Genomic DNA, 13,339 nt, shown 5'->3' with positions numbered 1-13,339 from the left:
CAGGTCAAAGGTCATGGCACACAGCAATCTGTGAAACAGAAACAGTTTGGAGCAGGAATTATTGCACATTTACAAAGTGACACTGCTGCATGGCATGCTGGGTAATGCTAGCTAGTCAGGTAGTCAGATGCTTACATGTGAGCTGGAGGCTGAGACATTTACTGATGACATCACACTGAGTGTTGGTGAATATGAAGTTTACTTGTGAATGATTTCCAGCTTTGACTGTAACAGTGTGAAGGCAGTGATTGAAGCAATAGCTGTAAGAAGTATTTGGACTCACAGAAACATGTGGACAGCTTTTGTTCTGAGGGTTTAGACAGAGCCTACCTCTGTGAGTTCTAAATGTGTTCAAAGTGTCGCCCAATCACAGCTTCATGTTGTCATTTATTGACACCATGAACCACACAGTTGAAAATGTTCAGCTGACAAAACTGTTTTATAATCCAGACTTTGAAATTGGCTCAGATTATTTCCTCCTCTGTTAGTGTGAGCTCACCCCAACAGTTAAACACGCAAGAATTTATTTTCAAAGCTTTTTATTAGAAACTCATTTAACTTCTACTTTTTAAGGATAATAATAATAAGAATCAGCTCATATTAGATAATATGGTATATTCCAGGAATCAGCTATAACAAACTCTGAGTTTCCTGTTCCAGATCAGTTGATCAGAATCAGATCAGTCAGCTCTGAGCATGCTCAATCTGAGTCATTGATACTACGATTCACCATGGCAACAGGTAAATAAAGAGCAGAGGCTCTGTGTGAATCCAGAGGAGCAGGAATAAGAAGACGTGTCAGTGCTGACAGTAAAATAAAAACAGAAGGGTAGAAGAGTTTGAATCAGTGTGGGTCACTCTGTCATCATCACAGACTCAATAAAGTTTATACAAAATCAATAATTTTTTTATAATGTCCATGCTCATCATTGAGCGGCTTGAACTTTGATCAGATGAATCCTAACTTTACATTTGATTTCAAATCTAATCATTCAGCTGTAACCTGATTACATTTCATTATGAAATGTAATCAGATTACAATCAGAGTGTCTGCAGCTGCTTTTAAGATGTTTGAGTTCAGCTTGAGTCTTCAAGTCATTTCAGTCTCATCTTCACTCAGATATTTACATCATCTCCAAAATCCAACTGTAACACACATCTCCATCAGTGTGATTGATTCTAATTAAACAGTGATTGATCACTGATCAGTGTGCAACACAGTAAATGTTTGCAGTGCAGGAAACTTCCAATCTGACAGCAACACTGTCCACAGAGTCTCAGAGTTACAAAGACAGAGATCATAGATTTTATTCTGAGCTGATTGTAAATCTGTGATGCCATTGCTGTCCCCATCCTGATATATTGATGACTGATTGGCTGTAAAAGCTTCATGTATAGCAAACTAATGTTATACTGGGATTTTTGCTTTTGTAACAAGGTAAACATGTGCACATGTACTTTCTCATAGAGCTTTTACTTTATGAAAAGGAAATGACTCAGAGTGTCGGTCAGCTGTAGATCAGTGTACAAGCTTAACCGTGAAAGAAAGAACAGTAAACAGATGTGTGCTCCTCACATCTGTAAGAATCGTGATCATGTGTTTAATTGAATCTGTGACTGAACTGTATTAGTGTTAAAAAGTAAATGTGATGAGGACATGAATGAAAACAAAGTGTGATTAATGATGAAGAATGAGTAGAAGACGCTGACACTCAGCTGTCATGCTGCTAATGTTTCTCAGGAACTGGTGTACATGTTACATTTACAGTAAACAAACTGGAAATCATTGTGGAGCTGAGCCCGAGGATTTCTGATGATCAACAATAATCTGATCCAGTTTGATAATAACTTAATAATAATAACTTTATTTATAAAGCGCTTTCAAACAAAGTGCTGTACAACTATTTGAAACTAAAAAGATCAAAGCGATACATAGCAATACAGGTAAAAGACACAATACAAGTTAAAAACAGTAAAAATTTTAAAACTAAAAGCAATAGAATTAAGACATGTAAGATAGGAAGAACAAATGTGTCTTCAGCTTAGTTTTAAAAACCTCCACAGAGCATGCCTGCCGAATATCTTGAGGGAGGTTGTTCCACAGAAAAAGCACGCTCTCCAATTGTCTTTTTTCTGGCTCTAGGAACCTTTAGAAGGCCAGAGTCCTGGGATCGGAGAGCACGGGATGGAACATAAAGATGTAAAAGGTCGGAGAGGTATGTAGGTGCCAATCCGTTTAAAGCCTTGTAGGTGAGCAGCAGGACCTTAAAATCTGCTCGAACCTGACAAGGTAGCCAATGCAGAGAGTTCAGTACAGGGCTAATGTGCTCAAATTTCCCAGTTCTTGTTAAAATGCGAGCAGCTGCATTTTGCACCATCTGTAGACCTCGAAAACTTTTCTTTGGTAGCCCAGAAAGAAGAGCGTTACAATAATCAATACCTGAAGACACAAATGCATGGACAAGAACCTCTGCAGTGTTGCTTGACAAAACTTGTCTGATTCTGGCTATGTTCCTTAAATGGTAAAAGGCAGTCTTTGTTATCTCTTTTACATGAGACTCGAAAGAGAGCACCATGTCGAACCACATGCACAAGTTTTTTACCTTGTCCCTGCAATTTATGACACTGTCATCAATTCTCAAGATGAAATTTTGGGACAAGTGCTGAAATTTGTGTGGCCCAATGACCATCAACTCTGTTTTATCAGTATTTAGGAGCAAGAAATTATCTGATAACCAGCCCTTAATTGCAGGTAGACAAGATTCTAGTTTAGAGACTTCAGCACAATTTCCAATGGTTAAAGGAACATAAAGCTGCAGGTCATCAGCGTAACAATGAAAGGTTACATTAAAAGAACGTAAAAGAACACCAAGAGGGAGCAGGCACATAGAAAACAGCAACGGTCCAAGTACAGAGCCCTGAGGGACCCCGTGCCTCACTGCACAGGTCTCGGAGAGATCATTTTTAAAACTAACAGTCTGAGACCTCCCAGACAGGTAAGATCTCAGCCACGATAAAACATTTCCTGTAATTCCAATAAAATGTTCAAGCCTATCCAATAAAATGCAGTGATCCACAATGTCAAACGCAGCACTTAGATCCAGCAGTAATAAAACTGAAGTGCGATCGTTGTCTGCATTTACCAGCAGATCATTTACCACTTTTACTAAAGCTGTTTCTGTGGAGTGATTTGGTCTAAAAGCAGACTGAAATGGTTCAAACAGATTGCTTGTTGACAAATGCTCAGTGAGCTGCTTAAAAACCACTTTTTCAAAGACTTTAGATAAAAAAGACAGATGTGAGATGGGTCTATAGTTTGCGACCATGTCAACATCCAGTCCAGGCTTTTTCAAGATTGGCACTACCACAGCTGATTTAAAAAATTCAGGGAAGACTCCGGTCGTCAATGAAGTATTTAAAAGAAACAGAATGTAGGGTCCTAATGCTGACCACAGTTCCTTTATAGCCCAGGCTGGTAGAGGATCCAAAGAACAGGTTGTACATTGAGCTGCTTTTACAACCTTAGTTAATCCAGACAGGGAAATAACCTTGAAGTCAGAGAACAGTTTATCAGCACCAACAGGCAAAGCAGCCGAGTAGTCTAATGAACAGCTTGAGGAGGGAGTAATCTGATTTCTAAGTGTTTCAGCCCTGTCTCTGAAAAACGTAAGAAAGTCATGAGCTATCAAATTAGAACAGCAGAGAGTTGACTTACTCTCTGTAAGTTGTGACACTGTGTTGAATAAGAGTTTTGAGTTATGTTTATGACTCATGATGAGATTTGAGAAATAATTTGCTTTCGCTGTCGACATCGCTGATTGAAGAGAAGACAATGAGTCCTTCCAAGCCTGGAGAAATACTTCTAGTTTGGAAGATCTCCAGTGACGCTCTGCTTTTCTACAAATTTTTCTCAAGTTCAAGAGCTCCTCATTTAACCAAGGCATAGGGTTCCTTTTTTGACATTTTAACTTCTTTACGGGAGCAACAGAGTCCAGTAGTTCAAGAAGTGTATTATTAAGGTTCGCAGTCAAGGTGTCCACACATAACTCCTGGGTAAAAATAGGGTCCAACACATCAGATATATGTAATTTAACTCCAAGCAATGCTTCGGGGCTAATATAACGAGATGATCTGAGGGGCAATTTTCCCCTCTCATAAGCTGGAGATTTAGGGATTAAAATATCAAATAAAATTGCTGAGTGGTCTAAGATAGGTAAAACACAATTTTCAGTCATTGATACATTCAGTCCGTAACCCAAGATAAGGTCTAGGGTGTGGCCCTTACGTGTTGGCCCAGACACAAATTGTGTGAAGTTTAAGGAATCAATTACATTTAAGAAATCTTTGACCAGGGGTTTATCCTCACAACACAGATGAATATTTAAGTCCCCCACTATAAGAATCCTTTCATAGTGAGCGATAAAACATATTTAATATTTAGGTGGATGATAGATGACTGTAATTAGAACCACGGGACAGCTTAAAGTCAGGAGTTGGGACTTAAATGAGGTAGAAAAACACCAGGACTTTGTATCTGTTTGCATTTAAAACAGTCTTTGATGATAGAGGCTACCCCGCCTCCCCTCCCAGACAACCTGGGGGAGCTGAAGAAGCTGGCATCGGAGGGGCAAAGTTCCAGCAAGGGTGCCACTTCACCAGCGCGCAGCCATGTCTCAGTTAAGAACATGACGTCCAGCTTATGAGTATCAAAAAAGTCCCGAAGAACATGAGTTTTATTTGATACAGATCTTGCGTTTAAGAGAGCTAATTTAACTCTCTGTCCATCCGTTGTAGCAGGCAGTAATTGTAGGTTGTCTATATTTGCTCCACCTCCCCTCATATCCCGTCGGCATGGCGACCAACAAAGCAGCGTCGGGTGAGCGCGCTCCGATGACGTCGGGTAAACAGGAAGAAGGCAGCGCTGTTTGAGGCCAAAATAAAGTCCTAAACGGCCAGGGTCGCCGATGGAAAGGACCCGCCGCATCCGAGTTCTGACCCGAACACGCTTCCCAGAGCGCGTTCCGCGCATACGTCCACTTCTCTAGCGCTTCCGTTTCGAAGGATTCCAGGGGGGATCACGGTGATGCAGTTCCTCCGGTACTGACGCCAGAGGCGGTGGGAGTCCTCCACATCGCTCGCTAACGCTGGGAAGCTTCAGCAGTGAGTCACGGATTGTTACATCCTGTGAGGCTGTGGGAATGTTTGGGTGGGGTGTTTTGCCGGCTCTCCCCGCCTCCTCCTCTCTTGCCACTCCTACCCCCTCTGTCTCTCTCACTCTCCTCTCTCTCCAGGACACAGCTGCTCTTGATTTGCCTCGTTTGCCACCTGACCCAAGTCAGCAATCACCTCTGAGGCTACTTAACCTGGGGATGAGCTGTGAGCAGGGTGGTTTTTCCCTTGGTGGCTCTACATGGTTTTCGGTGTTAGGTTTTTGGACAGACAGCCTCCCTCTGGATAGTGAGTAGACGGGCTTGTGGGCCCAGAGAGTGTCTCTTCTTCGTGGTGAAGAGTTAAGTAGGAAGTGTGGGAAGTGCCTTCCTTTTTGTTTAGTAGTTTTCTTGTCTTTTGTTGCTGTGAGTGTTTCCGTTGTTTCTTTGACATTATTGGTAAAACGGCGTTGCCGGCTCTTTAAGTTAATGTCGTTTGTAATAGATCTATTTCATTTGTAATAAAACTATATTATTATTGAACAGCTCTGTGTGTTTCCCTTTTCATTCTGTTTCTGGACCCAATTGTTACTGGTCCCCTCACTCGCACACCTAGACCCCTTCGGGGGGAACGTAACACGGATATTAAGCAGCGTCTGTCGCTCATACGCCAACAAAGAGTGGGTTTTTAAAACTAGCAGGGACACCACCAAGAACACAAAACATAAATATTGCAGAACCGAGAGACGGCGTGCCATGACACCCGGCGCCATCTTTGGATGTCACAACAATGTTTAAATATGTGTTGATGTAGAAGTTAGTGGATCATATTCTGACTTTAGACTCTAATCATTAGAAAATGCTGCAGTTCTACAATTTTAAATGATCCCAGAGGAACCCTGGGTCATTTTGAACAATGATATGATCGGGTTTCTTCATAACCATTTGGTTTGATTATTCAATCCAACAGGCTCCAAAATCCTTCTGTTCATTTCCTTGCCAGGTTCTTGATGCACTTGTGCCATCTCTCTGTCAACCTCCTTGCTCCTATAAACACCTTGAAGTACACATCGACAATAAAAACAGGACTGGGTTAAAAACACCACCGCAATTTACAGGACTGGCCAGAGTCGTCTCCATTTTCTGAGGCGGCTGAGGTCTTTCGACATCTGTCAGACAATACTCAAGATTTTCTATGAGTTTCTTGTGGCCAGTGCTATCCTCTATGCCAGGGGTAGGCAACTCCAGGCCTCGAGTGCCGGTGTCCTGCAGTTTTTAGATCGCACCCTGGGTTAACACACCTGAATCAAATGATTAGTTCATTACCAGGCCTCTGGAGAACTTCAGGAAATGCTGAGGAGTCATTTAGCCCTTTAAATCAGCTGTGATGGATCATGGACACATCTAAAACCTCCAGGACGCCGGCACTCGAGGCCTGGAGTTGCCTACCCCTGCTCTATGCTGTTGCTTGCTGGGGGCTGCAAGTTGAGGGTCGCAGAGTCCAACAGACTAAATAAATTGATCCACAAGGACACATGTTACATATATTGTTTAAATAGTTTAATCCATTGCTGTTACTGTCTTGAAGCAACTGTAACCCACATATTTTCCTTAGGGATTCATCAAGTATTCTGATTGTGCATCATTAACACTCACATGTGGTAAACCAAAGTTTTACCTAACAGAAAATGATCACCAGTGAAGCTGTTTTTGAAATACTCTTGCTAGAAATGTACAACTTTACTGTAAAAAATTCAGAGTTTTTTCTCATGTTGTGTTTGTTTGAAGCTGCTTCCTATTGGTTTCAGATGTTTGGAGTTTTCATTTTCTAAACTTCTACATTCTGAATCTTCTTCAGCTCTGAACAAATTATGAAACACTGAATGATTTCAAGCACACACTTTGCCTAATAAATTTACATCTTTCATTCTTTATACAGATTGAAGGACTGTGGTTTGTCAAAAATCAGCTGTGATTATCTGGCAGCAGCGCTGAAGTCCAACCCCTCCCATCTGAGAGAGCTGGACCTGAAAAACAACAACTTGCAGGATTCAGGAGTGAAGCAGCTGTGTAGTTTTCTGAAGAGTCCAGGATATGCACTTGAAACTCTGAGGTCAGTCACCATTTTTTAGTTGTGCTGATATGAATATGATGTGAAAGTTGTGCTGAAACTAAACTGCAGACTTAAGAGGTCATGGCACAGCAATCTGTGAAACAGAAACAGTTTTGATCAGGAATTATTGCACATTTACAAACTGACACTGCTGCACGGCATGCTGGGTAATGCTTGCTCATCAGGTATGGGTGTGTCTCCGGCTGTGAGAGGCTGTGTGGCTGCAGAACACTAGAGAAGAGAAAAGAGAGATGGAGGATGAAGAAAAGAGGCGGAGATGAAGCAGAAGTTTAGCTCCAGAGTGGAGCTGTGTCTGCTATTTAGAAGTCTCTGTGTGTGCGGGGCTCAGGCAGCTCTGCCCACACAGTGACAGTGAAGCAGGTGAAGAGTAATAAATAAAGACTTTAACAGCAGACAGAATTTCATAAACTGATGTACAAACATGTAGAATGATGGTGGCAGCAACAGAAACAGGTCCATACAGACTGAAGCGTGTCTCCATTCCTTTGCATATTCCATATTTGATACTGAGAGTTTCCAAACATCAAACATGCATCCAAACATGTGATGATTAATCAATCAATCAATCAATCAATCACCTTTATTTATAAAGCACTTTAAAATAACCACAGCTGACACAAAGTGCTGTACATTGGAACCATAAAATAAAATTACATAAGATATAAATAAAAGCCAAATAAAAAAAATAAAAAATAAAATAATTAATTAAATAACTAATTTCATTTCAACGTAAAACTAAATCTCACTGAGGTTAAAAGCCAAAGAATAAAAGTGGGTTTTAAGACGTGATTTAAAAGTGGACAGTGAAGGGGCCTCTCTAACGTGCAAGGGCAAATTATTCCATAATTTTGGAGCCACGATAGAGAAGGCCCTGTCCCCTCTAAGCTTCCTCCTGTATCTCGGTACCTCCAGGAGCAGCTGGTCTGCTGACCTGAAAGACCGACAGGGTGTGTGGAGATGAAGAAGCTCAGAGAGGTAAGGCAGGGCAAGACTGTGAAAGCATTTAAAAACAAACATAAGAATTTTAAAATGAACTCTAAAAGACACAGGCAGCCAGTGCAGTGAGGCCAGGACAGGGGTTATATGCTCTCTTTTACGAGTTCCTGTTAGGAGTCGTGCAGCAGCATTTTGAATCAGCTGCAGACGTTAGAGCAACGACTGACTGACCCCCACATTAAGTGAGTTACAGTAGTCCAGGCAGGAAGAAATAAAAGCATGGATCACTGTTTCAAAGTGCTGCCTCGAAAGAAAAGATTTTACTCTTGCCAGTCGCCTTCAATGATAAAAACTGGACTTTACCACTGCTCTGATTTGGTTGTCCAACCTAAAATCACTGTCCAACTTAAAACCAAGATCAGTAACAACAGGTTTAAAATAAACTTCCAGGGGTCCCAAATCTACAGAGGAGGACTCACAGGGACCACTGGGTCCAAACACCAACAACTCTGTTTTCTTTTCATTAAAATTTAAAAAGTTTTGAGCCAACCAAGCTTTAATGACATCTAGGCATGTCATGAGAGGTTTTATGGAGATGCTATCCTTCTTCTTCAGTGGCAAATAAATTTTGCAGTCATCAGCATAACAATGAAATGCGATCCCATGCCTTCTAAGGACTGACATCATTTCTACAGAGAGCAGTGTGAGCTCTTATCAGGTCACTTTAATAAGAAGGACAAACAGTGCAGCAGGAGAGACTAAACCCACTAACAGTCTGATATCCCCGTGTTCCTGTTGTTCTACAGCATCATCATCAATTCTGCTCCACCACCATCACTGCAGCTGACCAATCAGCTTCTGTAACATCATGTGACACTCTGACTCAGACTGGAGAAATGCTAAATGGCTAACCTGAGAAACAGTAAAAGTACTGATGATTCCTATAAAGTGTGTGTGTTGAGTATGAGATGAGTTTGTGTGCACAGATGGACTCCACATGAGATCTCCTTTATGAAGAAACTGTGAAAAGTTTGTCCAACAGTGGGAAACATTTCAGAGAATATCTGTGAAGCAGAAGCTAAACATAATAATAGAAGAAAGGCAAAATAATGATCCAAATCTTGCTCTGAGGCATCATTTAAACATCACTATCAAACAGTAAAGGCTTCCAAAGACTGCTCACCTCTCACACTTAGTTAAAGATGCTCGTGATGTCCACAGTCAGCTGACCTGCTGGGTCTGCATGATCAGCTTTGTTTCTTGGAGATAAAGGCTGAGCCCTTTAGAGCTTCAGTTCTCCAGAGCAGCAGGATGTCTGAGGTCTGCAGAAACACAAAAACACAGCAGCTAAAAATAGTTGTTGAAAGAAAACGAGGTGGGAGCTGCTGATTCCTGAGCTTTGATACTGGATTTGCTTTAGTAGTTATTACCATCACCTGCTATAGGAGCTACATTTGGTCACAGCTGATCATCGTCTTTGAACAATAACAATGACTACTGTTCTAAAAACAAGCGCACAAAGAACCAATTAGTGTAGAACAGGATAAAGAGCTCCTGTGATGGTGGAAAAGAAATGAGCAGCAGACGGCCGTCTACATGTTGAAGCGGTTTACAGTCACCAGGGGGCGCTGTCACACCCATGCAGTCAGTGGGCTGCTCTGCTTGTGCTGTTGAAGCTGAAGTGAAAGCGAGTGTTAAAACAATGAAAAGTGTCCACTGCAGCCTCCATCTGAGCTTCTCATGCTCTTCTTCTTTTATCCTCCATGTTTGTGCTGAACGCTGCTGTCACTCTCTTCCCTGTTCCTGCCCACTTTATAACCAATCAGCATTGGAGCAGCCACAGTGGCATCCACACTGAGCTTTGTTGTGAGCGCGTGGACTCGTCTGCAAAACATTTCCAGTACAATAACCAGCTGTGCATGCACCACAAGCAGCAGCTTCAAGCTCACCTCAAAGAAGTTTAACAGTAAGGACTACTCGGCCATCACATGTCCAGCTGTCCGTGCCCGTGTCCACAGCAGAGTGTGACCGAGGCTTAACGCTAACATGCACACAGGAAGCTAATACCACCACCAGTAGCTACTCAGTGAATTTGGAGGAGAAATGTCTCCTGCTTCTCACAGGTAGTATGCAGAATGTGGATCTCCACAAAGACTGTTGAGCATGAAATAAACTCATGATGCTTTCATCAGTGTGGAATTAAGAAAGCTTCCTCTAACGTGGCAGACCCTAACCCTGGAGCTCTTTTACTCACAGCTTTACAGTTTCAGCTTCAAACTTGAGATTTTCTGTGTAGGTGTAGTGTAGAGCCTTCAAAACAGTCCCCTTGTCGGCCTCCTGAACTTGTAGATTTTTTTGTTGTTTTGGACTCTGATGTTTCTTATTCAGTGTTTTTATTTCACACAGTTTTCCTGGTTTTATGATAAATGTATGACTTTAATGTGGAAAAACTTAGTGTTTTTTTCATGTGTTATGTTTGTTTGAAGCTGCTTCCTGTTGGCTTCAGCTGTTTGGAGTTTCCATTTTTTAAACTTCTACATTCTGAATCTTCTTCAGCTCTGAACAGATTATGAAACACTGAATGATTTCAAGCACACACAGTTTGTCTAATAAACTTACATCTTTCATTCTTTATACAGACTGAAGAACATTGGTTTGTCAGAAATCAGCTGTGATTATCTGGCAACAGCACTGAAGTCCAACCTCTCCCATCTGAGAGAGCTGGACCTGAGATACAACAACTTGCAGGATTCAGGAGTGAAACAGCTGTGTGGTTTTCTGGAGAGTCCAGGATGTGGACTTGAAACTCTGAGGTCAGTCACCATGTTTTAGTTGTGCTGAGATGAATATGATGTGAAAGTTGTGCTGACGCTAAACTGCAGACATAAGGCTGATATTATACTGATCCACACTGAGGATCTTCATGGTAAAGTCTGTTTTGTTTCTTCTCTGGTTTAGTCCATTGACTGTAGCAGAACAATGTTCACATATCAAACAGTGATATCCAACCTATGGCCCACGGCCCTCCATGGGGTGCCAAGCGGCGTGCCAACCTTTCCTAATTCAAAGAGAGGGGACCCTAATTAACTGTGTACCGTTCTTCTCACAGTTCTAAATATCATACACAACAATGAATAATCCACAGCTGACTCTCTTTAGCAGGTCAAAGGTCATGGCACACAGCAATCTGTGAAACAGAAACAGTTTGGAACAGGGATTTTTGCACATTTACAAAGTGACACTGCTGCACAGCATGCTGGGTAATGCTTAGTAATGTTAATCTGGGATTCCAGTTTTTGTATTAACGTAAACTTCTACAGATACATTTTCTCATCTGAGCTTTGACAGGAAATGACTCAAAGCCTCAGTCAGCTGTATTCAAACCCAGGACCCTCTGCTGTGAGGCCACAGTGCTAACCACTGCACCACTGTTTCACAGTCATTTTTTGTGTCTCTGGTGAAGTTTGTGTTGATCATTAGAAAGTGGAGATATGGAGCCAAATAATGTGAAATCACATCTGTCCGTGAGTCGGTTTTCCTTCTGTTCTCCTTAGCGTGTTGAGGCAGCAGCCACCACTGCTCTGTGAAATAAATTAAGTTATCATTGGATCCCAGTTTCTTCTACATCAGCAGGTGGTTGAGCGCGTCTCCGGGTAATCTTGTGATCACTGTCAACTGCCTTCAGCTTGTATGTTATTTGCCATCATACCTACCTCTGGTTCACCTGATTAAGAGTCATTAAAGTAGATCTGGAACTAACTCTCTGTGCCTACTCTCTGAGCGGTGTCCCTGTCCTTGAAGGAGCGATCAAACCATCCCGGAGATATCCAGCCTAACAAGTAAGGAGAACTCATTATGATAAATGAACATGATTAATTGATGAACAGAATTCAATCCAGTTGTTTGGTGATTGGACTCTGATCGCCAATGACGGCTGAATCGATTCCCAGCGGTGAGAGAGATTAGGCAGGACACCCAAAATCTAGACGCTGGTGATGAATGTGAAGATGGAGGCTTGAATGAAGCCTGAGTAACATGGGAGACGTGGAGATGGGGAGGAGGTGGGTCGGAAGAAGGAGTCTGCAGGGAGAAAGACAGATGAGCTGTAAGATTTAAAGAATGTGGAGTGGAGGCTGATTGGCCAAAAGAAGGCAAGCAGAGAGATGTTTGGACTAGACCAGTGATGTCAGCAATATCACAAAGAGGAAGTGATGTAAGCTTAGATTAGCCACCAAACACCCAGGAAGCTGACAGATCTGTGATTACAGATGTTTGTTATTGAACATACACACAAGCTTCATTTTGGTCTCAGCTGGAATCTAAAATCTGAAGCTGTGCGAGTAACTGTGTGTTTGTTCATGAAGCAGTTTTCAGTGTGCAGCACCATATCAAAAAGGAAGTAAAACACTGAGCAGAGCAGAAGAATTCTGTATCTTCACTAAGGGTTAATACGACTGATGAAGACATGATCACAGTGAACAGGAAGTCATTTTGATTGGAGTGCAGTAACCATGGAAATCACTGATTACTGTTGTGGTGGAATTTTCTGTTAATAAAGTCTGCAACACAGACTTTATTAACGGAAAGTAATCAGTAATTAAATAGCTGTGGTCAAGCTATTTAATTACTGAATGCAGGACAGCAAATGCAGGACAGCAAACACAGACATCAAACACCACAATCATACAATCAGGAGAGCTCTGCCCTTGGGGTGACTCAGCTCCTCTTTTATACCCCCACACACAACTCCCTGTATCTTACAGTTGCAACAGTTTTTTTTGTCCAATGGGCTCTCTGGGCAGGGAAGATTTCCCACTATCTATGTTCCAGGAAACACCTGGCACTGGTCTTCTTGGGAGTTTTGTCCCTCTAAGCCCTAACAGTTAGCAGATAACATAGTGAAACATCGTCAAGCATAGCTAAGCAGTTGCACCAGATCATATTGATACACACACATCCTTCATCTATGAAACAGAAGGGTATACAAAAAGTCTACAGTGAAATCCTAAGCACCTAAATCTAAATGTGAGAATAAACTAGACTTTTTCCATTACATTGTGATCATATGCTGCTGAAAGCCTCTGTCCTGTGTGGCTCCAGCCACCTCAAAGCTGATTGGAAA

At 41.9% G+C, this 13,339-nt stretch overlaps 1 protein-coding gene across 1 annotated transcript in view; it reads left to right on the top strand.

The window, feature by feature from the left end:
- LOC134621491 (NACHT, LRR and PYD domains-containing protein 12-like) overlaps positions 1-13,339 on the top strand; it is a 328,927-nt gene that overhangs the window by 9,909 nt on the left and 305,679 nt on the right. The window contains exon 8 of the mRNA XM_063467956.1: positions 7,087-7,260. Coding sequence (XP_063324026.1) covers positions 7,087-7,260 — 174 coding nt within the window. The remainder of the gene's footprint in view (positions 1-7,086; positions 7,261-13,339) is intronic.

Source organism: Pelmatolapia mariae, linkage group LG3_W (assembly GCF_036321145.2).
Source record: "Pelmatolapia mariae isolate MD_Pm_ZW linkage group LG3_W, Pm_UMD_F_2, whole genome shotgun sequence".
Taxonomy (NCBI): Eukaryota; Metazoa; Chordata; class Actinopteri; order Cichliformes; family Cichlidae; genus Pelmatolapia; species Pelmatolapia mariae.
The sequence above is the reverse complement of the archived record's forward strand: the minus strand, read 5'-3'. Positions and strand labels throughout refer to the sequence as shown.